General features: G+C 44.9%; 1 protein-coding gene across 1 annotated transcript in view; it reads left to right on the forward strand.

The window, feature by feature from the left end:
- Nucleotides 1-18,613: 18,613 nt before the first annotated feature.
- The window catches only part of DSCAML1 (DS cell adhesion molecule like 1), a 515,992-nt gene continuing 507,909 nt past the window's right edge, over nucleotides 18,614-26,696 (forward strand). Inside the window, 2 exon segments of the mRNA XM_036742507.1 lie at nucleotides 18,614-18,769; nucleotides 18,771-18,837. Of these exon segments, the coding sequence (XP_036598402.1) occupies nucleotides 18,614-18,769; nucleotides 18,771-18,837 (223 nt within the window).

Genomic DNA, 26,696 nt, shown 5'->3' on the forward strand with positions numbered 1-26,696 from the left:
TTCTTATATGTTTCTAGCTTCTACAGTGACCTGCCCTCCTCACAACTCCCTTGTTCCTCGTGATTTATCCAGCTCCAAGGGAGCATGCTGATGGCTCTAACCCTGAGTTGTTGCTCTGGGGAACCGTTCCTCTTCTGCTAAACACTTGTACTGGTCTGCAGTTTGTTGGTCTCAGGCAATCCTAGAGCTACCCTTTGCTAGACTAAAGTTTCCTTTCCAGGGAATTCCTCCTGCCTTTTCCCCTAGAGCCTAGCAAGGGTGGGGACCCTGTGGCCTCGAGGCTGCATGTGGCCCTCTAGGTCCTCAGGTGCAGCCCTTTCATAGATTCCCGACATCTAGTAGGGGAAAGACCCTAGGTCCTAAACCCTATACTCAGCTGCTTTGGGAGAATCCATTAGGTTGTATGCTCTTTGGAGAAAGAGACTGTCTTTTGCTTCTTTTGTAACTCCAGCACTTAGCGTACTACATGGAACAGAGGAGGTATTGAATAAATGTTTATTGATTACTGAATTTCCCTCATTGATGATGATCCTGAAGTGACAGTTCAGAAGTGACTCCTTAAATGGAAGGAGAAGAATAATAGTTCTTATTTATATATTAAATGACAATTATCAAGTGTTTTCACTCCCATTATCTCATGTGATGCCCCAGCAGCCCTGTAAGATAGTGGGATGGATATTATAATGGTCGTTTTAGAGATGAGAAAACTTCAGTGACCAAGGCCCAACCCTAATAAGCAGCAGAGATACATAGGAATTCTGACCTTCTAACTCCATACTTAGAAGCCAAGATCAGGGGCAGGAGGAAAAAAGGATCATTTCAGAGATATTGAATATGATGGAGACAGAGAAGAAGAATCTGTCCTATCTGTATAACTTTGGGCACAGCCCCCCTCTGGTCCCAACTCTGGAGGGGAAGACTCCAACAAGCAAAATGCCTTGAAAAATCACAAGGATTAGAACTGGATGGGCTTCTAAAGATTGCCTAGCCTACTCCCAGTTTTGTATGTGAGGAAACCAAAGCTCAGAAAGAAGTGACTTGTACAAGGTCATGCAAAGACGTAACAGAATCAGTGTCTGAATCCATTTCTCATTCTAAATTTTGTGCAATTTTGTTGGTCCTAAGCTAAGAGAGCAATGGAGAGTTTAGCTTATTAGCTTATGTTACAGTCACTCTCCCTAACCTCCCCCCAAACTACACACACACACACACATACACACACACACACACAGAGCCTGGCCCTCACATTAGTTAAAACACAGAAGCCTCAGAGAGTGATAAATGCAGACAAAAAGAAATTCTTGACAAAGCTGAGGAGATGAGGCTGCCTTGGCTGGGAGCCAGAAGCCAGCCGGGTGTATTCTCCCTGGGTTTTTGTTTCCTGAAAGGCCTATCAATCAATAGCAGAGTGCAAGCCAAAAACACAGCCCTACATGGTAATAAATTGTCCTCTCCTCTAAAGTAAATACGATTTCAGTTCTCATTTTGATGTTACATATGCCCCTAAAGCAGTTTTTTATTAGGGACTGACCTAGGGCACCTCCAACCAATGCCTGCCAGATAGCGAGAGTGGCCAAGGATGGCCTACAGGTGTAGCCAGCTTCACACGCTCCTGCCCTCTGTGAGAGAGGCCCGTCCGAGCCACCGAGGCACTGAGAGAACAAAGACCAATCTCCAGGGACTTACGACAGACGGTCCCTCGCTTCCCTTTAGGGACTTTCTGTCTTTACTCCTACCTAAGTGTAGTAATGATTCCTCACATTTCTGAAAAGTGTTAGGGTTTATCAGATACTTTGCTCACAACAGCGCTCTGAGGTAGATAGTGTAAAACGATTATTCTTGTTCTGCAGGTAAGGAAGTTGAGGCCCTAGAGGTGAAATAACCTCCATGGTCACATACTGTTAGAGCTGAGACTTGACCCTAAGTCTAAGAGCTATGGGTTGGAACCCTTTCACCCAGGGGCAAAAATAGTTGAGGTGATTGGGGTAAAGGAGTGGGGTTATATAAAGGACAATTTCACTAGAGGTGACAATATGGCGGAGGACTTTGAGAGGAGGCCCAAGAATTACTGGTACCCTAGGAAGGAAGGATCCTCCATGTCGGGGCCCAGGGACAACATTCTGTTTGGTCCATGCTTAACCATGGCTCTGGCAGGGTGCTTTACTCCAAGTGTTCCTGGCTATATTGCCTGGGAGAGGAGTGTTAACTGAGTCTTAACTGAACTTTGTATCTGCTTAATCGAGGCTGGTTGAAGTAAATGATCCCTTATCTGCCTCTTCCTCCTTCAGCACTGGACCAGCTTCTTGGGGGACAGGAAAGGGGACCTGTACAGTTCAGCTGTAGGTAAGGGACCATTTGTGTCTTCCAGGAAGTCTTCATTCTCTTCCAATCCCCTCAGCGCCCTTTTCCCACTGTTCTTTTTTCCATCCCAGGGCTTTGGGGTATAAATCTTTTTTGCTTGCATGGAGGATAAATGAATTGGAGGTTCCCTGAGTACCACCCCTGGGACATGACCCTAGGTAATACAGAATCTATCTAGTGTTGGTTGGCCAAATTTGGGGTCCTCAACCCTCTCCCTACTCCAAGCTCCAGGTGTCATCCAACTCCAGGTAAGCCTACAACACGTGCCCTCCTCCTCCTCACCCAGCTGCAGCCTATAGGGTAAGGGCTATGTTCCCCAGGTCCTCTGTGATTATTTTGATTGTGTGTGTGTGTGTGTGTGTGTGTGTGTGTGTGTATCAGAAAAGACAAGAAAAAAATCATTGCAAAAACCTGTGGAAGAGAGCGTGAGGATGGGAGCCTTGCTACAACCAAACAGAGTCGACTGCTTCCTCAGCAGAGCCAGTTTGACTTTTTTTCTTCTTTTTTTCTGGACTTGGTTAAAGAGGTCATTCTTTGCTTCATTTTTTTTTTTACCTAGTCTTAATCATTGAATGGGCTTTGCCTCAGTCAAACTAAAGACCAAGGTCTTCCACCACCTCTGGGGCCATCTCCAATCATCCTGTTGTATATCTGGCCACTGGACCCAGATGGCTCTGGAGGAGAAAGCGAGGCTGGTGACTGCACAGCCCTCCCTCACTTAAATCTAATTCACTTCCATATCATTTTTTGAGAATGAAGGACAAATCACAAGAGCTGGGAGAAGGGTTGAGTGGATGAAGAGGAACATATACCCTTGGGAAACTGGAAACTCCTCCCCCCATATACATACAATACATATACATACCAACTTCTCTTTTCACACACATATCTTGTTTATAGAGCTCTGCAACCCCCTTGCTGCTATCCCATTCCTTTCCCGTAACACTAGAGGGAGGCAGTGAGCCAGATTCACTTCTTAGAGGATATGGAAGGGCCAGCCTGCTTTGGAGGAGGAGAAGGTGTTACATTCAGCTTCCAGCTAATGGGTGACCAGACATCTCACTCTCAGTAGGATGGAGTAGGATATCCTTCCCAAAGGAGGCTGGGAATATCCACAGGAAGTGAGACACGAATGCTCCTGCCCTTGCTTTCCTGGATGTAGTGCAAACGGTCCAGGCCATAGTTCATAGCACCTCCCTAATACCCCTTAGCCACAAGGGAGCTCCCCTTTGCAGCATCCTGGGACCTGGACTGGGGTTCTTTGTGTGTACCTTGGAGCCACAAAGTCCCAGAAGGTTAGATCTGGAAGGGATTTTATAGACCATCTCATCTAACTCTTCACAGGTAAAGATGAGACCCAGAAAGAAAGGGGTCCTAGAATCATAGATGGAAAACAGCAAGTGACCTTTTAAATCATCTTCTTTAAATCCATCATTTTATGGATGAGGAAACTGAGAACCAGAGAGGTTAAGTAACCTGCCCAAGTCCACACAGAACTACAACTTGGTGTTCATAGTCCCAGGCTCATGCTTTTTCATAAACTATGGTCACAGGGGTCTGTGGGCAGTTCATTGAACTCTTTTCTCCCCAAAGCTGAGGACGTTGCTGTGATTTCTTTCTATTTCAGAGTCACCAAGGATTAATTTTGGAAAACCTGTGAACTTGATTTTCAATGGACAATGATAAGGTAAAAATGCCTCTAGAATCCAGAAATTGAGGCAGGGAAGAGCTACAGGTAGCAGAGAGTTCCACCAGAAGACAATAGGCCTTAGGTTTGGGAACATGGAGTGAAGGAAGCTTGCACTTTGCCTAAGGCAGCACCTGGAGTCTTTGGGTCCTTTTTACATTGACCAGGAATCACAAGGATATTTCTGGTCTGCTCTGGGAAGGATACCTCCTCTCCTGTAACAGATAGCTTTGGCCAGGGTAACATTTGACCGGAGGATTTTCCTTTGAATTCCCCCAATGCTAAAAACATTAGTGATGTCCTTCTTTCCTTCACCTACCCCACTCCACACAAGACCTAGCACTGTCAGCTGGAGTACGCTTCTAGAAACAACCGCTACTTTCATACTAGGCATGATGGTGGGTCTTACGCTGTGCTGAAGATGAGAGGATTTGCCTAAATGATAGGATTAGGGTCTCCTTATCTTAGAGGGGCACCAAGGTGCTATGGATACTACTGGAAATCAAGAGACTCATGGTCAGAGTGACTCACTTTGCAAAAGGCAGTACACATGTCTGGGCCTAAATTGTTTCATCTGTTAAATGGAACTGGTATATCTGTCCTGCCTAACTCAAAGGGTTGTTGTGAAGACGAGGTGAGATCATACAAATCTGATGAATATTTGGTTTTCTGCATCAGTAGGGAAATCTCAGAAGACCTGATTTGGAGTTCCAGTTTCAATAGTTACTAACTTGGAGAACTAGTGAATTTCTACGAGGCTTGACTTTCCTTCCCGTAAAATGGAAATGACATACTCATAATACTTACTTCATACTGTTATTGTGATGAAAGTGCTTTGAAAATTGAGTTAAATAAAAGTGAGTTATGGTCAGATCCTTGCTTGGTCTGTCCTTCTTTGGTCAAATGCTACTTTAAAGGTCCATCTTTCCAACTTTTCTTAGTTTAATGGATGCTATGGGAATCCATCCCTTCTTTGTGGGTCATTATCTCTGATTCAGGCTCTTGGGGTTATGAAAAATGGGCATCTTCCATGAGCCAGAAAGGACTAGGCAAAGTCATTCAAGAGGTCAGGGGGGAAAAGCTGGAGTTGTTTTCCCAAGAAGAAGAGAAAGTTAAAGTAAAAAAGAAAGGAAAGAATAGAATGTAAGAGGTATAAGGGAACTCAGAGATCATCTAGTTCAGGAGTTCTTAGCCTTTCTTTGTGTCATGGACCACTTTGGCAATCTAGTGACCTCTTCTCAGAATGATGCTTTTAAATGTATGAAATAAAATACATAGGATTGATTATAAAGGAAACCAATTATATTGAAATAAAGATGTATTTTTTTTTCTCTTCCAAGTTCATAGGCCCCCTGGAATCTAAGAATCTTTGATCTATTCTAATCCAACTCTTTTATTTTACAGATGAGTAAACCAAGGAGGTTCAGAAAGGTTACTCAAGCAACCAGATAAGGATCTTCAAACCAGTAGGTTGCTAAAGCGGATTTCTAAGGTGAGGGAAAGAACAAATTGTTTTCCTCATCACAGAGGTCAAAACAAAAGGGAATGGGGCGTAGGCCTCAGCAACAGACTTTGGCAAGATATGAGGAGGAACAACTCTCTACATTGAGAGGTACTCTCTAGACCAGCAAAGGAGGTTCTCAGGAGTCTCTGAGAGTATGCCAGATACTCTTTGGAACTAGGGACTTCAGGCAGAGAGCTGCCCAAAGTAAGGGACTGAATTTTTTAAAGGGCTGTTTTAGTCTAGGAGCCTGTGAATCTATGATAACTCTATCCCTTGCCTCCATGAGCTAATTTGGTCGGTCCAATAAAAAAGAAAGATTAGTCTAAATAATTAAATGACTTAATCACCTTATTATTTGACTTAATTCAATGCTTGATCCATCTATAAAAGTTGGACTGGCAACACTTTAAAGTCTTCTCTCCAACCAGGTTCACATTTATGTTTACAACCATACATAATTCCTTTAAAGATATAACAACAGAGATATCCTTGTTTTCTGACCTTGTGATTATCAATATTGAACAAGGAAGGCATAAAGTCCCTTATAGATACTGCCCAGGAACTGTATAAGGAAACAAGTGAGAAACATATAATAGAAGTATCTTCAGGAATGCTTCCACCATACGTTGGCCCACTTTCCCTGCCTTTTCCCTACAGCAGATAACATAGTAAAATGGAAATTATGTTGAGTCCAGACTCAGAGGATCTGGGTTTTATTACTACCTCTGCACTTCCTGGCTGTGTGACCTTGGGTAAGTAATTTAATCAATCAGCAAGCATGTATTAAGTACTTAATATGTGCCAGGCACTGTGGTAAATGATGAGGATATAAAGAAAAGAAGAAACAGTGCCTGCCCTCGAGGAGTTTACATTCTAGTAAGAGAGACATGTAAATAATTAGGTAGATTATTTCTTTAGGCATCAATTCCCTCATCTTTAAAATAAGATTAGACTAGATGACCTCTACTATTTTTTCCAGCTCTAACTCTATATCCTTAATTTTTCTGGAAATGCCAAAAATACCTTTTGCTGCCTCCTCTTTGACTGTCCATTTGCTTGCCCAGTTCAAGACTTATCCTCCTCTCCCTACCCTGGAAGCTTTCCCTAACTTTTCTAAACAATATTTCTTGCTCTCTACTCCAAATTTCAATGACCATTTTCTCTACCATGTAATTTAAAGCCATAGAATCATGGGATGGTAGGTGGAGCTGGAAGGGACCTTAGAGATTATATAATCAAACCCTCTCATTTTACCATATTTGAAAACTGAGACTTGTAGAATCTTGAGGTTTGAAGGGGATTTTGAGGTCATGTAGACCAACCTCCTGACCAATGCATGCATCCCCTCTACAACCCCACAACCCAGTCTGCTGGACCATTCTCTAGAGATAGGGAACTTGTCTTACAAAGTAGCCTATTTTGGTTTTGAACAGCTCTAATTGTTATAAAATTCTTTTTGTTGAGTTGACATCTTCTCTGTATCAGTCCTAGTTCTGTTTTCTAGGCCCAAGAAGAATAAGTATTAATCCCTCTTCCATTTGACAACCCTAGAAATACTTAAAGATAGTGATAGTGCTTACGTCTTCTTTTCTTTAACTTTCCCTTCTGATTTCTTTGACAATTTCTCATAGGACATGACTTCCAGTCCCCTCACCATCCTGACACTTCAGATTTTCAATGTCTCTCCTAAATGTGGCACCTCAAATTGAAGACAGTAGTTAAGATGGATAATAGCCCAATAGGTCAGCATAAAGTATAGTAGAATTGCCAACCCCCATTTTCTGGACTTCTTTCTAGATTGGTTCCTTTCTGTTTTGAGCGTCTTTGTTTCTTGGATTGGTCTGCAAACTGAGGATAATCAAATATTTGCATGATTTTTCTAGGTGGGAAGGGATCAACAATAACCTCCAACATTCTTCCTAGTGGACTAGAAATGTCTGAATCAGATAAGCCTGCTCTGTGGAGGTTGTCTCCATGATATCTCTCACATCTGTTCCCTCTGCTCCATGCACATGGTCACCACTCTAGGACTGGCCTTTATCACCTCTATTGTAAGAGTTTCCTAACTGGTCTCACTTTTTAAACTGGCCTAATCATTGAATGGGCTTTGCCTCACTCAGAGTGAGAACTCGGAAAGACCTTTGCTTAAAAAGGTCAAGATCCCCACTGCATCTAGGGTCATCTCCAGTTGTTCTGATATCTATCTGGTCACTGGACCCAGATGGCTCCAGAGGAGAAAGTGAGGCTGGAGACTTTGCACGCCCTCCCTCACTTAGATCCAATTCATTTGCAAGTCATGGTACCATCTTCCTGATGTCATGGTCCTCTTCAATCTACTATAGAGCTGACAAAATAATCTTCCTAAGGAACAAGGCTGACCTTGTCACTTGCTTGCTCAAAAACCTTCCATGGTTCCTCATTGGCCTGGCAGGCAAAATTTCAAAGTAGCCTGGAATTTAAAGCCCCCATTATCTGGCTCTGACTTAGTTGATATTTCACAGTATACACTTTGGTGCAATCTAGGTTCTAGTCAGACTGAGCTATTAGATAGGCCTTAAACTTGACCTCCTCTCTCTATACTAGGTAGACAAAGCCATTTTCTGTTCATCCCTAATTCGGGCCTTCATCGCCTCTCACTTGCACTATTGCAATAACCTCCTAATTGGTTTCTGAGCTTTCAGGCGTTCACTTTTCCAATCCAACCTCCATACAGCTATCAGATTGATATTTCTAAAGCACAGTCCTGACCATGCCACTCTGGGGCTCATGAAGCTTCAGTGGGTTCCCATTGCCTCTGAGATAATATAGAAATGACTCTGTGAGTCATTTAAAGCTTTTCACAGTCTGGCTCCCACTCCTCTCTATGTACCCTATTTCCCATATATATAACATACTCCATCTCCTTTGCACAAGGTATTCCCCTATCTGGAATGCTTTCTCTCCTCACCTCCAACTCTTAGGAACCCTAGGCCTCTTTGAGGGTCAGTTTATGTAAAGCCTTCTACAAGAGATCTTTCCTGATTCACCCAGTACTCTGCCCCTCTCCATTACTTTCTAATGATTTCATATATGGTTTGTCTTCACTTTTCTTCACAGAGTGGGCTGTCCCCACTCCTCAGTAGAATGTTAGTTTCTCGAGGGCAAAGATGGTTTCATTTTTGTCTCCTATCTTCAGAACCTAGCACAATGCTAGGAATAATGTAGGAGACAGTTAAGAAAGACTTGTTGAATTGACTGAGTTAAATTGAACTCTTCCAGCACCTCATACCTGGATCCATCTGTATGCCCCATAAAATCTTGCATGGGTACCACATAGGAAGTTGGCTCAAGAGATCTGAGATGAGGAGCAAGGAGTAATGATCTGAGATTGTGATAGTATGGAGGATTCAATAATGATTATAGAGGCAGTTTCCTCCACACTTTTTCAAAATCAATCAATCAGGATTCCTGCCAGGTCTAGAAGGTATAAAAACCTCTCCATTTTAATTTCATAATGATAAAGGGGCAGCTAGGTGGCACAGAGAATAGAGTGCCAGGCCTGGAGTTAGGAAGACTCATTTCCTGAGTTCAAATCATTTATTAGCTGTGTGACCCTGGGCAAGTCACTTCACCCTGTTTGCCTCAGTTTCCTCATCTGTAAAATGACCTGGAGAAGGAAATGGCAAACCCCAAATGGGGTCAAAAAGAGTCAGACATGATTGAAACAACTCAACAACAACAGTGATAAAGTCCCAAGCTCAGGGTAAGAATGAAGACAAGCAGGGAATTGGCCTGGAGCTTGAAAAAATGATAGATTTCAACAGGTGTGAAAGAGGAATGAATGTATCCTAGGTATGGAGGATGGTTCATGTAAACATATAAAGATAGGAGGCGGTAGGTCAAGTTTTAGGACACAACTGAACAGCAATAATATTTAGTGTAAGCCCTCGGAGAACGCAGTGAAGTTCTTTCAGCTGCTGGGATGCTCAGTCTTCTTGGGCTTTTTTAAACCAAGGTGTTCTAGGACCTCCCGGTGCCAAAGTGTCAAAGGTGTGTCAAAGTCAGTCTGGCAAATATCCTAGTTTACTCTTATGATCCTAACCAATGCATCACTTGTCCCATTGATACCTCCTTAGCAAGGCTACCGCCACATGGCTCTATGCCAACCTGGGAAAATCTGTCTTCAAACTCCAGGAAGTAGAATCCCTGGATCATATCCTGAAATGGTTTCATTCTTTCAGTCTGGACACCTAACATTTAACAAAGTACCTGGCACATAATAGATGCTTAATAAATGTTTGTCGATTAACCGATTGGCAGATTTGCTTCCTCTTTAGTCTGACCCTCAGGAGATGAATACTATCCTTCAGGGCCACATCCCAATCAGCACTACGGGCTTCCTCAGGATCCTGGGATTGGCACGGGGTCTGGCCAAAGAGGTTTATGCTGTAGCCTAGTGCAGAAGAAGCCAAAGTTTGTGGTCTGTTCCCATGTGCCTACTTTTGTCAGAAGTGAAACCCTGCCGAGTGCAGCTTCTCAATCTGGGTTTTTCTAGGTGCGACTTTTATGTATCTACATCGTTGCTGTTGTTGTTCAGCTGTTCTCAGTCGTGTCCAACTCTTCATGTCCTCATTTGGGATATTCTTGGCAGAGATACTGGAGTGGTTTGCCATTTCCTTCTCCAGCTCATTTTACAGATGAGGAAACTGAGGCAAACAGGGTGAAGTGAGTTGTTCAGGGTCACACAGTTTGTAAGTGTCTGAGACCAGATTTGAACTCAGGAAGATGAGTCTCTCTGACATCAGGCCTAGAACTCTATCCATTGCACCACCTAGTAGCTTTCATATGCATACACACACACACACATATATATATATATACATACATACATATATACATACATACAAATACATGTAACTATGTAAACATGCATTATATCTAACACATGGTTTCTGCAATATATAGACAGGAATTTGAGTAGCAAGAAAAGCAACTATGCTAATTTGGCACATTGAGATTTACTAGGTCATCCAGTGGATAGACTATTAGCATTGGAGTCAAGAAGACCTGGGTTCAAATCTTGCCTCAGTTATTACTTGGCTGTTGGGGCTCTGGGCAAGTCACTTAACCTCTCTATGCCTCAGCTTCCTCCTTATAAAATGGGGATAATAATAGCATCCACCTTACTGGGTTATTGAGAGAATCAGAAAAGATAAAAAAATACACAGTTATCCCTTCCACATAGCAACTTTCCCCATTGCTATTTCAATATATCGCGAGTTGGCATAGGAAATTAAATGGGAATTTTTGGGGAATTTTGCAGAAGCTGCAGATGACGCGTGAAAGCCAGCAGATGATACAGAAAATGTTTAGAAACTCAGAAATGCGTAAAATATATGTATGGGATGTACGTATGATATCATGTAATAATGGTGATCATATCCATACTAATATATGTATAATATGAACACATTTTATCTTTAAATACCATAAATATACACAATTTCTTTTTTAAAGTTAAGATAAGTAAAAGGATAGTTTGGGAAAAGAACAAGAAAACCGACAGATGATGCCACACAAAGGCTAGTATTTTTACTTAACATTGACCTACATATAGCCCATGACCGAATACTTAACCCAAATTTTACAGTAAGGTACTGTCAACACTCCATAAAAGGAAAAGAAAAAATTCCTACTTCTTCTCTGGTACAAAGGGAGGGCCAAACATTTTTCCTCAGATTTGCTAGGTCGTAAAGGTGCCGTCGTGCCCCAACCCCACCAAGATGTGGAAGGGATAACTGTCGAGGGTTTTTCAAATCTTAAAGTACCATATAAAATGTGATTATCATCATAATTATTATTATTGCCATCATCAACATCGTCATTACCAAATGCATTCCTCACAAGAACCTCAAGGATTAGAGGTATTAATCCCGTTTGTTTTTAACATGCAGAAACTAGGTTAAGATAAGTTGGGTGACTTGGTAGGGGTCACACAAGTAGTGAGGGTCATAGTCCCAGCATTCATTGAACCTATATTTATCCTGACCCCAAGGGGGGTGCCCTATCCAATACATGTCCCGTACAGCTCCTAATACAAAGTAAGCGTTCAACAGATACTTGTGAAATGAATGAAGCCACAATAAATGAAGAAGGCATCTGAGATTAAGTAATCCAAAACATCAGGTAATTCAAAAGCCGACTATGCTTAATTTTGGAGTACATTATGTCATTACTTTCCTGTTTCCTTGGGCTGATCTTCAAATCACCTGATGCTCTCTAAGCCTACAATGACTGGAGGTGTCGGGATGAGCGGAATAGAAAATAGTCATGGGAATGGGTGAAGCTAGGAGCGGAAGGGAAGGTGAGAAACCAGACCAGAGGGTTGGAAAATTCAGCACAGAAAATGTGCAAAGTAGATTACCAGACGTAGAAGATTTCCAAATGTGACAAAAGGCAGGATCTGAGTCCTCTGTTTACTCCCCAGACGCAGTTTCCCAGGCCAGATTAGGGGCAATGAGGATGTTTGCAGAGGCTATGTGTCAGCTTTTGCAGGTCTGGCCCTAGGCAGAATCCTAAAGCAGGTAAAGTTTGCTTGCTTTCTCTCCCTGCCCTTTCCCTCCTGCCAAATGCCCTCAAGCTTTCTCCCCCTCTTCTAACCATTGTGAATTCTCAAATCCTTCATTTTTACTAAGGGGAAAATGACTGTTAACAGTTTCAAGGGCTACCCTCTCCCAGAGATACTTTTCTTCTAGCAAACTCTTAAACTTTAAGCTAAATTGAGGTCCTAGGCTCTTGTCACTTGGAATTCTTCCAGCCCTAAATCTATGCTCCTATGAGCTTAGCATCTATGAGATTGGAGGGTTGATCAGTATCCCACTCCTCCATCTTCTTGCTGTTAAGTCATTTTTCAGTCATGTCCAAATCTTCATGACCCCATTTGAGGTTTTCTTTGCAAAGATGCTGGAGTTGTTTGTCATCTCCTTCTCCAGTTCATTTTTACAGATGAGGAAACTAAGGCAAACAGGGTTAAGTGACTTGCCCAGGGTCACCCAGCTAGTAAGTGTCTGAGGTCACATTTGAACTCAAGAAGATGAGTCTTCCTGACTCCAGACACGCAATTCACTGTGCCACCTAACTGCCTCCTCCCCCACCTTACAGCACAAGAAAATGTTTATACATGCATGTGTGTGTCACCATTTGCATATTTATATACACACAAACATATATGTGTTTATAAATATGTGTGCATACAGTACTGTGGATATATGTATGTATCTATCTATCTATCTGTGGATTTCTGTAGTCTGTATTTATGTATTTGTCTTGGGGGTGTATCCATCTATTTGTGCACAAGCGTATCTTTTTCTTTAAAAAAATTGATTGCTGGGTTTTTTAACATCATTTTAATTTCTGAATATATCTCACTTACCCAGAAAGCCATCCCTTGTAACAAAGTATTTAAAAAAAAGAGGAGCAAAAAAGCAATTCATCAGAACCAACCAACACAACCGATTTTTGACAATATAGCCAGTAGTCCACACCCATAGCCTGCCACCTCTGAAAAGAAGGAAAGGAGTGCACAGCCATATTTCATAAGATGAGAATCTTAGATCTGGAAAGGACCTTGGAGACCATCCAATTGAACCCTTTCATTTTACTGATAAAGACACTGAGACCCAGAGAGAAATGACTTCACTAAGGAACAGCTCTTTAACTAAAGAGACAGGAGGACTCCCAAACTGGTGCCCTTTTCCATTCTCCTTTGCTGTCGTATCATTTGAACATTGAGAAAGTAGGAAGCTTGTCTTTCTTTTTTCAACTTATGAATAAACACGAAGCAGAAGAGAGAGACTAAATTATCTGCATGACCATATATTTCAAGATTTTCCTAACAGCTAAAGGTTAAAACATATTAAACTACATTTACAAATAAAATCAAACAGATTAAAAACACACGCAGTGGGCACGGCATTTGTGCAGTCGACATCATGGTCTCCTATGATGGCAAAGACTAGGTGAGGAGTAATGGTGAGGATGCTGAGATTAAGGAGAAGAGTAATGGTAGTCAGCCAGCAGAAAACGCTTTCATTGCCCTTGAGATGAGGGACCATGAAAGTCAGGTAGTGCTTCACGCTAGGGGAGAAGCCCTGCATACTTGGTTTCAGGATGAATGGGAGAGAGTTAGAAATCACTGCACAGACTTCAAGAGGAGATGACTAATGTGGGAAAGAAGGGATGAAACTGAGGGGAAAGTGACATTGACTCCCACTTGTTTGATCATATGCAGGTAGGAGGATCAGAGTAAAAACCTCCAAGTTTTTACTCTCTCTACTTCTTGGGAGTTGGATCAGGACTAAAGTGGGAGAAAGGGGACAGGAAGAGGCTGTCAGGGAGAATGTGTCCCACTCCATTGTTGTACGTGCCAGGAGCTTTAACAACACTATGTTTAATTTTATTTACTACTTTAATTAAATACTTTTCTAAACTAATGACCTTTGCAATCAGATTCAATGAACCACACTATGAAAGGGAGAACCTAGTAGAAGAGAGTAGAGGTGAGACTATCAACTTGTGATCACACAACGGATCAAGTTTATGGAGCAAGCAGCTGCCCTGGGAGGAAAAGCAACTTAGTTTGGCTGAAACTCACAATGCCCTCTGGTGGTGTGTGGTCATTACATAAATATAGTAAAATCAGAACCTTAGAGTAGAATGGACCTTAGAGATCACCTAGTACAGAGGTAGGGAATCTGAGTCCTAGTCCAACTCCCTCATTTTACAAATGAGGAAACTGAGGGCCAAATAGATTAAGTGACTTGCTCATGGACCCATAGCCAGTAAGTCCCAGATAACCGTTCCACTAAAATAATCAAATATTTTCATGTTAAAGAAAAAATTCCACAATATATGAATTTTCAATTAAACCACTAAATTGCCTGTCATTCCTGGTGATGATTACTGTCCTAATATTGTGAAGCAAAATATGTACTCTCAACATGGTAATAATTATTTTTAAAAAGCACAATTTCCAATGCCCTTCCAAATACAATGAAGTAAGACATTTATCTAGAATTTTCAGGATTGCAGAGAACCTTCTGGCAATGACCTTGTGATCTAAAAAGCTTGAATGTTAATGACTGTATTTTACTGGTAAGGAAACTGAGACCCAGGGAGGAAAGTGAGTCGTCCGGGGCCATATAGCTAATGGGAAGCAGATGATTGGTTAAAATAATCATGTGAATTTGTTGTTGAATATAAATATTCAAAATGCATAATTTTCTCCTTTTAATTAAACAGAGAGACAGTGTTGCATGGTGGATAGAAAGCCAGCCTTGAAGCTCAGAAGATCTGGGTTCAAGTCCTGTCTTTGACATGTACCGTGTATAACCCTGGGCAAGTCACTTAACCTTTTAGGGCTCTAATCACTCTAAATTGGAGAGCACTATTTTAGTGCTGTAAGACTATAAATTGGAAGGAAGGAAATAACCATTTATCAAGTGCCTACTATGTGCTAACCACTGTGCTAAGTGCTTACCAAATATCTCATTTGGTCCTCACAACGATCCTGGGAAGTAGGTGCCATTATGAGTCCTATTTTACAGTTGAGGAAACTGAGGCAGACTGTGATTAAGTGACTTGCCCAAGGTCATACAGCTAGACAGTATTTGAGGTTGGATTTGAACTCAGGGCTTGCTGACTCAGAGGTCCAATGCTCTATTCATTGCATCATCTAACTGCAGAGAAAGGTAATGGCCTGTATTGATAGAGGGAGTTCCCTATAACAAGGAAATCATATTCCAGTCCCTGTCCCTAATTAAAGTTAACACATGTGTTGTTTTTGGTGATGGTTTTTGTCCTTTAGTTTCTTCTTTCAGACTTAACGTCAATGGATCCACAGTCTCATTGGTGTGGGTGTTCCCTCTCTAGGTGCGAATCCTCCCCACGCCTCATTCTGAATGATTCTTGTCCATATTTGCAATAGATCCTCCAAAGAAGACCTCCCCAGTTCTCTGGATCCCATCCAATGTAAGTCTGTCCACCTGTTATCCCTTGCTCTCATCAGGAAACCATCCTCTGTCCTCTTCTGCTCATATGTGACCTTGAGCGTATCTTTGAGCCACTTCTTCTTGCATATAAGTCATCCATGGTGATGTGCCACAGGTGACTTACAAATACCAATTCCCCTCCAGGTACGATGAGGTAAAACATAGCACAAATAACCACAATTAACTTCAGAATGAACAATTCTGAATTGCTCACAATTAACTTTCCCAAGGCTTTAAAGGTATCTGCTTCATAATAGCATACATAGCACTGCCAAGCTTGAGGGTCCCTTGGAGGCCATCAACTTCAACCCTTTCACTTGACAGATGAGGAAACTGAGGCACAGAGAGGTTAAGTGACCTGCCCAGGGTCACACAGCTAGTGAGTAGCAGAATCCAAGTCCAGTGTTCTACCCACATCACCATGCTGATCCTCAGTTAACTTTGGTAAATAAAATAACTAAATTATCATTTAGGTTTCCAAGGAAACAGCATATCAAATTTAATGACAGCTCTAAAACACATCCTCCACTAACAATTTCTCTGATTCCTCATCCTAGATGGAGGTAGCCCTGTGTTTTTCAAGGCTATAGCATTGGAGCACAAGCTTTGAGACATCCTACTGATGGGAATGCTTAAAGTATGGATCTAGTAGGGAATAGGCACATGTACAGTATTGTATATTAGTTATCTGGGGACCAGCCTAGCTAAGTTTGTAGAGGCTCATCAGCGGTTTGGCCATGATGATTTGGGGCGGGGCGCACATCAAGCCTTGGTGATCATTTACAAAATCAAAGAGGAAAGAACTCACCCCAAGAAATCCCAGATCGCCGAAGTATTAAAAATACAGAGTGGAGGCTTTTTTAGGCATAGTGTCACATCCTTGCAATACTTGTGTTTATGGAAGTATGGAGGTTTTGTGTCTGTATCTATGCATGTGTGCAGGTTAATGTGAGTTCATAATTACCTGGGAACATCCACATTAAACATATAAGAGTGTCCCTACTTACATTTGGACATGAATGTATTTCTGTGGGTGTCTGTGGGCTTCCACACCCATACCTTCAAAGCACGGAGGAGATTCTGCTGAGGGTCACCATAGTGTGAAAAAAGGACTGGATGTGGAGTCAAGAATTGAGTTTGAAACTTTGCTCTGCCACTTGCTAGTTGAGTGGACTTGGGAAAGTCATTTTACTTTTTTGGGACTCAGTTTTCTCCTCTGTGTAATAAAGGGATTGGAATAAATGACTTCTAAGGTCCACTCCAGTTCTGGATCCTATATTCTCATTGCTTCTGCAGTTTGGGTGCTGAGGGAGAAATTGAAAGCCAGGCATTTGTGATGATGTGCCTATGTTCCAAAGGCTGTGTGTGAGGGGAAAAAAAAGCCTTCTCCACCTTTCCCTAAGGGTTCCTACTCTCCCCCACAGGTGGTTCCCTGCTTTTATCCTGCCCTGCTTAGTGGTTTATTTTTGGCAGTGCCTAGCCAAGTGCACTGGGTCAATAGGCTTAGTTTTAAATAACCGGATTCCTCTCTGCCTGTTCTTATAAAGAAGGGTGAGCACACACACCAGGAAGAGGCATTCAAGTGTCCAGACTTTGGGGGAAAAAGTGAAAAATTCTGTAAAAGCAGTTATTTGGCATCATGAAAGTGAGCTCTGGGTTGCTGGAGTGTAGTGTGCTTTTAAACGTAACTATAATTCACTCAAAATGGTTTAGGTGGTTAGAGAGCCTTGGAGTTCAACCGTCTCACTGACTTGTTTAGGCAAAGCATTAGGAAGGGAACTAAATGGTGGAGCTGGGAGCAAAGGAGAGGGGAGAAGAAAAAAAATGAATTTAAACTTGTCTGTAAAATGGAACCAAACTGGACTACTCATCCTGATGTGGCTTGAGTAGAAGGTTAAGAGATTCCGGTAACTCCAGAATGGGGGGTGGGGGAGGGAGGGTGAATTCACAACTGTCTTGGCTCGGCAAGCAATCTTCTATCTTTCGGCAAGTTACACATTCTCTCGGTGCCCCATGTTTCCCATGAAAAGAAAAAAAAGCCTTGGGCTTTTACAGTGAAGGAAGAGGATCCCTTCTGCCTGACATCAGGGGTCCCTCTCCAAGTCATTCAGAAAGGAAGGAAACAGATTAATGGTAATATGACTCCTGAGATCTGAAGGGAGATCTGTCTTTACTTAAGCCCCGCTTATCTTCAATACCACTAACCTTATCCAGGCTGGAGTAAGGGTCCTTTTGGGTGACTGCTTTGGCTGAGGGGTGGTGTTGGGGGGTGGGGGGAGAGAAGAGATGGAGGTAAAGAAAGTAGATTTGGGAGGAAGGTTAATTATTTTTGTCTCGGAGGGTGCCAGCTAGAAATCCACTGATTCTTGAAGTCGCCACCTCTCCTCAACACCTGCAGGGTGGAGTCACCTGCCAGCTCTTCTGTTTAGCCCTAGAAAACCCCCGGCAACAACCCCACTCCCACCCCAGTCCAGTCTAAAGTGCCGCAGCAGTGACTTCAGTTGTGGAAAGATACTGAGTTCCCAGTTAATCATGTAGGGGTTACTGAATCCAGCTCGAATTTTATTCAGTGTGGCCCTGTTAGGGGTAGAGGATGGGGGAGAAGCTAAACTGAAGTAGAAGGAAAAGGGAAAAGACTGATCCAAGGCACTGAGTGAGGCAGAAGAACCTAGCTGTTCCAGATCCTGGCCCCATCTCACTAAGGTCTTCCTTGTAGACCTTGTATGATGTTGGTATACATATAACATAATGTATGTATATAGATAATATGTTCCATTAATCCATGAAGCAGGGACCCCTTCCCCCCGCCCCCACCCCCCGACCTCCCAGCTCCAGGTGAAAGGAGAAGGGGACGAGGCGGGGCTGCACCCGTCTGGGTCCCCACCTCACATGCACCTCCCCCATTCTCCTGCCTTCGGGTTGGGGGCCATATGGGCTTGGAGCTAGACGCTGTGCTCCTCACACAGGGTGCCGCTGGGGGGTGGGGGGTGGTGGCGGGGGCGGGGAGAGCGGCAGCCTAGCCCAGCCCTGGCGATGACAGGAGCTGGGGAGCGGAGGAGGGAGGAGCCGCCGAGAGCTGGGCTGTGGAGCAGCGAGAGCGGAGCGGGGCGCGGAGTGCGGGCGGCTGGGAGCGCGCTACAGCGGGGGAGAGGCGCTGCTGCACGGCCGGCCGTAGGACCACCTCCCCGGGAGAATAGGGGCTCTTTATGGCATGTGGCTGGTAACTTTCCTCCTGCTCCTGGACTCTTTACACAAAGGTGAGACCTGCTTGGGAAGGGGATGGGGGTGGGGGTGGGAGAGGAGAGCGCTAGGAGAGAGACGGGTGCACAGCTTGTCCAAGCTGGACTTTGGGGACCAAGGTTGCATCCTATCCCCGGGGGGCGCAGTAGGGACTGCCCCATTTCCCTGATCAGAGGGGGAGCCAAGAATCGGGACAGGAAACTGGGGACGAGTCCTACCTCCCCCAGCCTTCTCTCCCTCGGGTTCGCTCTGTTTCCCCGCTAGCTGCCGCTGGTGGGGAGGGGGGGGGTGGTGTCTGGAAGGAAGAAAAGGCAGGAAAGGGAAGAGAAGGGAAAAGGAAGAGAAAAAGAAGGGGAAAGGGAAGGGGAAGGGAATGCATCGCCCCTAGGACTATTCACCTCCCGAGTTCTGCCCCGGAACATCGTGATCCCTGGCCCCCTCCTGCCCCGCCCCCCTCCATCCCCTTCACCAGCTCCAGTGGATCACCTGCCATGGGACCCAGTAGGGAGCGTCCAAGTGAGGACCCAGTCCTCATTGGATCACCCCACTCTTTACCTAGCAGCTGTATTCTACCCTTCCTCCTCCCTCCCTTAACAGATACCTCTGGGAGGGGGGCGCTATCTGGGCTGGACTCGCTGCTCCCCCTTTTTCCTCTGGGGGTTCGGTCCGGAGAGGTGAGGTCTGCCCAGTTGCAAGTTTGTTCCCTACACACTGATCTAATCTCTTGGACCCAGAGGCTCCCCCCTCCCCGGCATCAGTGGGGCTTTCTCCATCTCCAGGCGCCTCTGCCTGCCCCAAGGTGAGAGAGCCGCTGTTGCTTCGTTTGCTCTCCTCTGGGCAGAAGGGAGCGGCTCCTCTGGGGGACGTCGATCCCAGCCCTAGGTAGCAGAGGGACCATCTCCCCCTCCTCCGTTGGGGGTTGCTAGGGGTGGAGTCAGGTGTCCGGCATGTCCAGACCTGCAACCCAGGCCCTGCGCACCTGCTCTGGGAGGAAGCGGGGACACGCGGGGGGTGCTCCCCGAGACACCTGGGCACAGATCTAGGGAGTGAGGGTGGCCTTGAGTTCCCCTGCCGCCCTTCTCTCGGGACAAGGCTAGAAGGAGATTTTGGGAGACTAGGCTACTGAACTCCGTGGCCCTTGCCCTCTTGTATACGCGCGTGGAACACACACACACACACACACACGCAAACATGCGCGCGTGTGCACACACACACGCAAAAACGCGCGCACGAACACACACACAGCTCCACCTGTCCAACCCGCCGCCTCCAACTTTTCTCCTTCTCTCGCCCTCTGGGGCGCTCCTTCCCCCTTTTGCTCTGGCAGGCAGGATTGGGGAGTCTCCCCTCTGGGTGGGTGCACCAAAAGCCCGGGGGCTATTTGAAGCTCCCTGGAGGGACCCCAGCCCCGCCCTTGCAGATGCCACTCACCCGGACCCAGACTTAGGGGGTTGGGATACCCTAGGGAGGGGGAGGAGGAGGGGTAGAAGGGATTAAAATCCATTCGTGGGTTTGGGGATGGGGAGGTGGGATCGAATCATTCGCGTTTTGCCGGTTTCGGCCCAGCCTGCTGGAGGCTAGGATGCGCTTCCCCGCTTTGCCTGGCGAGGAGGGGGAGGGGGGCCGGTCCAGAGGCCGGGGAGGACACTAAGTTACGGAGTTTACTTGCAGGTGGATGGGCAAATGGGGGTGCCAGGTAACCTGCAAGGCCTAACATAGAGCAGCGTAAACCGCGTTCCTACTACGGGGTTAAAGTCTGGCGACTCCTTTCTCCATATACCTTACCCTTGGCGGATCAAAAAGCCAACCTTCCTTTCTCCTCCTTCCAACCCCAAGACTTCCTCCTCCCACCCCACCCTAGTTTCCCTCCTTCCTCTCTCTCCCTTTGGCTCCTCTTGCCTCCCTCCGCCCCCACAGGCTTGCTCAAGCTCTAGGCTTTAATTACATTAATATTAAAAATACATAAGGTGAGGAGCGGCAGCTCTCTCTCTCTCTCTCTCTCTCTCTCTCTCTCTCTCTCTCTCTCTCTCTCTCTCTCTCTCTCTCTCTTTCTCTCTTCCTTCTTCTCTCTCCCACTCCTTCCCCTTTCCACCGCTACTCTCTTTTTCCCCTCCTAGTCTCTAGTTTGTCAAGCAAAGAAGCCCCACCACCCGAAGGCTGCTGCCACACTCTCCCAGCTTTGTCCTTCAGCCTTTTTACCCCCTTTACTTCGCAGATGCTCCCTTCCCTTGTTCCCCATCCTTGGGACAGGGATAGGAAGAACTTTAACTTCAGGCTAAAGACTTACTTCTCCCCCCTCCCCCCTCCACTTCCCTCCAGGAAAATCTGCATTAATAAATGAAGCCTTAGCTATTTGATAGGGAGTAGGGGGAGGAGGGAGAAAGAGCCAGAAGGCACAATACTAAGAGGGGAAAGATTGCCTTTAACTTGAGGATGAAGTTTCTAGGGTGGGCTGTGAGCCAATGGGCAGCATGATCCTGGCAGAATGAGGCAAGGGACCTGGATGGTGGGTTTTACTCTGTGGTACCATTGCAGTTTGGAATGAAGCTCCCCCTGGTTTGTGTACCAGTGATGCTCATCATGCATGCATTTCTTTCTCTTTCTGCCCTTAATTGGGTCTCAGGCGCCATGCTGGATTTGGTGGCTGTTCTACCTTGGGGGTGGGGGTAGGTACTGGATAAGAGGAGGTTTGGTGTTTTCTCTCTTACTGCCATTCACAGTGGAGACAGAAGAAAATGTAAATGTTTGAGGCTGCAGTTTCAGGAAATGATATCCTCCTGTAATAATTTGTATGTCCATCTGTGAGACTGGAGAGAAGGCATAGCAAGAGGGAGGAAAACAAGATGAGATTGGAGGGAGTAAGCCCCTTGGGTGAACTAAAGCAGTTACTGAATATGTTTAAAACCTGTATTAATACCCTTCTCCTCAAAATATTTTATTTGATAGAAACCAAGCACATGTTGATCTTATCTCCCGGAGCTAAACCTGGGGAATTATTTTAATAATTGGTTATTGAGCATCCAATGACGTCTTATTATTGCAAAGGCAAACCTAGATTTGGGCATCTGGATGAAGCCCATCTCTGCTCTCAGTGCATTTAGGACGGTTGCTATAGTCAGCGTGCCAGCATCTGTGTTGCGTGAATTTGCATTTCTACAGTGTAAAATAACAACCATCCGCAGCCCTAAAATTCCTGTTTTCTAAAAGCCAAAATAATGCTTTGCATTGATTTTTCATTTTCCACCAAAGCCACAGGGACTGGGGGCTCATGTTTTGTTTTTTTTTTCCTCCCTAGAAGACCAAATTAAAAGCCCTGTCAGGCCATTAAGAAAATCTCCCATGCTCCGTGTGGTGTCTAATTAAAAAGGAGGTGGGTGGGGGAAAATGCATTTTTGAAATATCCCAACAGCAAAGCAACTTCTCGAGCTGGGTGAAAACACCAGGGATTGAGCAGTGGGGGAGAGCAGAGGGAGAAGACCCGGGGACGTCATTACTGGAACAACATGATGAAAAATGGAATTGCTTTAATGCCCGATAAACCTTTCAGACCCTTCATATTTCTGGGCATCAAAGGCAGCTGCCTTTAATCTATTTCTGCAGCAGGATGGGGAAGCTCAATTAGAAACATAATGCAAGTAAGCAGTTGACCCAAAGACAGGACTGAAGTTGAGTGAGTCCCAGTGGACTGGGACTACCTGCTTATTTCTTTACCTTCAGGAAGAGAGAGGCAGTTGGTCAGCAAACAAATGGGGAATTTAGCTGAGCAATGGCTTACTAGACAAACAAGAGAGGAGATCTGAACCAAAGCAGGGACGATGAGGAACAAACAGGGAGTGTAATCCCACCGGGCGAGTAAACTGCCCTAATGCTTTCCAGGATGCTACCAAGGTGGTGGGGAGAGCAAAAAGAGGGTTGCATCTGAGTTCAAACCTTGTCCTCCTACCTCCCTATCTGTTTGACCTTGGGCGAGTCACTTCTTGGAGTGGACCTCAGCTCCTTCTTTTATCAATTGAAGGGAATCAGACTAAATGATCTTGCTCTAACCCCCTCCAGTTTTAAATCCTATGACAACCTTTAACCATTGCCTCTTATTTCCTAGGAGGCTGATAGCCCTTAGAAAAGGGTCCTTGGAAAAGCAACAATAGCCTACAGGCAGTTGTTCAAGAGGGACAGGGATGAGAGGCAGCTGTGGTAGAGGCGGTAGGGTGCTAGACTTAGAGTTAGGAAGACCAGGATTCAAATCCTGCCTTAGACAGTTACTATCTGTGTGACCCTAGACAAGTCACTCAACCTGAGTGTGCCTCAGTTTAAATATCCATAAAGTATGTGTAGTGTATATTCAGTGGCCTCTAAGGTTGCTTCCTATGTATAACTGTGTTCGGAACGGGAGAGCGCAGGCAGGGATTTCAGTTGTGTGTGGTGGGTCTGCAGATAGGATCTTGGCAGCTACCCAGGTGTGCTTTCTTTTGGTAAGGCAGCATTTGTGCAAGTGGAGTGGATTACAGGTTGGCAGCAGCCTAGGTGGGAGATAGAGCTCCTTTAACCCTGAACGAGGTTTATTCTGGGCAGACAGGTGCCTTAAGGGACCAGGACCAGAGCAGGCCCAGGTTTATGGATTCATTTGCCTCTATGGATTGTCTCCCCAGCTAACCCAGATAAAGGACCACATCGTCTCTGGTTTTCTGGATCAACCAGATACCTCCTTTCCTTGGGCACAGAGACTGCTCAGTGTTGGCTCTCTTTCCTTCTACATTAGAGGGTCTGTTGTTCCCAATGCAGGCTTCCCCCAATTCAATTGGGGTCTTCTAGGGTTAGAGCACCAATTTCTCTGCATGACTGAGCAGCCCCAATCTCTCCGGGCCTGTGTATGTATCCAGAGGCCAGACTGCAGGGATGGGGGTGGGTGTCCATGTTAAAGAGTGCCGAGGAACAGGGGGTGTCATTCATCCTTTTGACTTGTCCCAAGTCCTCTTGCTGATCTCTCTGATGAGGTGCAGGGGGTGGAGGAGAAGGGATGAGAAGAGAGAAGACAGAGGGGGATGCACACACCGGTTAATAGGAATCCAGTGCTAACATCAGCCATCTGTCGAGATGTGCAGATTCCCCGGAAATAGAAGGAGCTGATGTTTATCATTATGGTTCATAGATGGAGAAGCACTCGATGATAGTGAGGGGAAGCTGATTACTGAGTAGTCAAGGCCTCAAATCTGACCTGCCTCTCTCTCTCTCTCTCTCTCTCTCTCTCTCTCTCTCTCTCTCTTGCCTTGACTTCTCTCATGAGCTGGGCTTATTTCCCCCTTTCTGGTGCTTTCAAACCTAAACAAGTGTCAGATGGGTCTCAAGAACTGAATCCCAGGCTCAGTGCCTCCCTTCCCCCCACCAGAGTTCTACCTTGTCACTTCCTCTCTCTACCCCAGCACGACTACTGATGCTAATGATAGGTCATATTTAGATCCCTATTTTACAAAATTTCTTCCTTAAAACAACCCCGGGAGGTAGTTAGTGCAAGTCACCCCATTTTATGGATGAAGAAACTGAGGCTTAGAGGAGCTAAGCCACTTGCCTGAAGTCACATTGCTCCTAGGGCAGTGTTTTCCTTTTTTTCCAGTATACTAGTGGGATGAGAATCTCGGAGACTGGGTGGGAATTACTTTCCTGGAGGGGGAAAAATACCCTACTGATATCTAGGCTCAGTGCTCTTGACCAAGCAGGACAGGGTCAGGCTCAGGAAGGAAACCACTGCCCAGAGTCTTTCCAGGGGCCCAGGTACAAAACAAAACTTCCCACAATCTACCAGCCTTTCTGCACCTCCATGGTATTTATTTTCAAGACTGTTCTAGAAAGTTTGTGCCCCTCTACTTCCCCACTGTCACCTCCACTACTGCCCTTTGAGGATATTTTTTTTCCTGAGACCAGAACTGGGCATGTGGAGAGAGAAGGGCAAAATTCTTAGGAGTTTATATGATACATGGCAAAGCAGCTCTGGTCCCTGCCCTCCAATCCTCCCTCAATGCATCCATATTTTCTGTATTGAATAACATTTACAGTCACCAAAATCCTTCCTTATCTCTAACACACAGTTCTTCTGTTATGGTTTGAGACCCTATCTTCCTTTTCTGATCCAACCTGCTCCCAAAGGTCCAAATATGGGTAGGGCAGATGGGGGCATTTTCCACCTGCTTCTCTTCTTTCCTACTGATCATATGATCTCAGAAGAGCATTCCATGGTATTTTTTTATGAGAAGATTTGAGATCACCTGGATCTGTTGCTATCTTTTTCTTCCTGATGTGATGATTCCTAGCAATGCAGAATGTCTAAGCAGTCCTGGTGTGTGTGTGTGTGTGTGTGTGTGTGTGTGTGTGTGTGTGTGTGTGGTGAGAGAGAGAGAGAGAGTGAGTGTGTGTGTGTGTGTGTGTGTGTGTGTTGTGTGGAGAGAAGGGGAGAGAGAGAGAGAGAGAGAGAGAGAGAGAGAGAGAGAGAGAGAGAGAGAGAGAGAGAGAGAGAAGGGATTCTTTACCTGGGATCCATGGATAGAGATATCTACAGATGGATAGGTAGATAGATGATTGTTGTTGTTCAGTTATTTCGGTGGGGTCCTACTCTCTGTGACCCTGTTTGGAGTTTTCTTGGCAGAGATACTGGAGAGGTTTGCCATTTCCTTCTCCAGCTCATTTTACAGATGAGGAAACTGAGGCAAACAGGGATAAGTGACTTGTCCAGGGTCACATAGCTAGTAAGTGACTGAGGATTGATTTAAACTCAAGTCCTCCTGACTCCAGGGCTGGTGCTCTATCCACTGTGCTAACTATCTGCCGATAGATGGATAGACAGATAGATAGATAACTATATTTAAACATAAGTGGTTTACTTTGCTATTCTGTTTCTAAATATCATTTTGAAAAGGGATCCATAGGCTTCCTTAGACTGCCAGGTGGGTCACAACACAAAAAGTTAAGAATCCCTCGTTTAAATGGTGTTGGCAATGGAATGGTACTGGGGGATGAGAGGCAGTATGGTCTAGTAGAAAGACCCCTAGGTTTGAAGTGAGAGGAACTGAGATTTAATTCTGTCTCTTTTATTTACAATTTGAGAGAGAGCAATTTGTTTGACCTTCTGGGCCTTGGTTTCCTTCTCTTTAAAATGAGGAGGCTTGGCCTTGATGATTGCTTATGTTCCTTATGGCTCTAAATTTGTGTTTCTATGTCTGGAGGCTCAACTTAATGTCTGGAAAAAAATGGGAGGTAGCATTACTTTATCCCATCTGTCGCCCTGCCCCCCACCTTCAACTTGGGGAAAAGTCATGAGGTCAAGGAGATATCCAAGAAGACCCAAAGCTTGCAGACTACATTCGATATCAGGGCAGAAGAAGCCCATCTTAATTCTGGGGCTCCCTGGAGCAGACAATGACATAACTATCTCAGTTCTTTGTTCTTCCCAGTATACCTGGACACTTGCTTGTCCAGGATCATCAGACCTTTCCCATCACTTCCTCAAATCTTCAGGTCCTGTTCTGAACCCCAGGGTCAAGGTCTATGCATTTCTAGGGCAGATTGGTCCTTGAAACACTGGAAAGGACTTTGCTCAGTGCTTTATTATTTAATATTATCTCATCTTATTCTTACAACAATCCTAGTAGGTATGTGCTATTATTTTCCCCATTTTACATGTAGAGAAACTGAGGCAGACAGAGGCTTGCTGTGGATTGCACAGCTAGTATGTTTCTGAGGCCATATTGAATTCAGATCTTCCTGACCAGGCTCAGCAATCTATCTGTTGCCCCATCTAGCTGCCCTGAAGATTGAGATACCTATAACACTGGCGACCCATTCATATTTGTTCCAGGATTTCAGGGATCTGTGACCTCCTGGATGTGGA

Source organism: Trichosurus vulpecula, chromosome 2 (assembly GCF_011100635.1).
Source record: "Trichosurus vulpecula isolate mTriVul1 chromosome 2, mTriVul1.pri, whole genome shotgun sequence".
NCBI classification, from domain to species: domain Eukaryota; kingdom Metazoa; phylum Chordata; class Mammalia; order Diprotodontia; family Phalangeridae; genus Trichosurus; species Trichosurus vulpecula.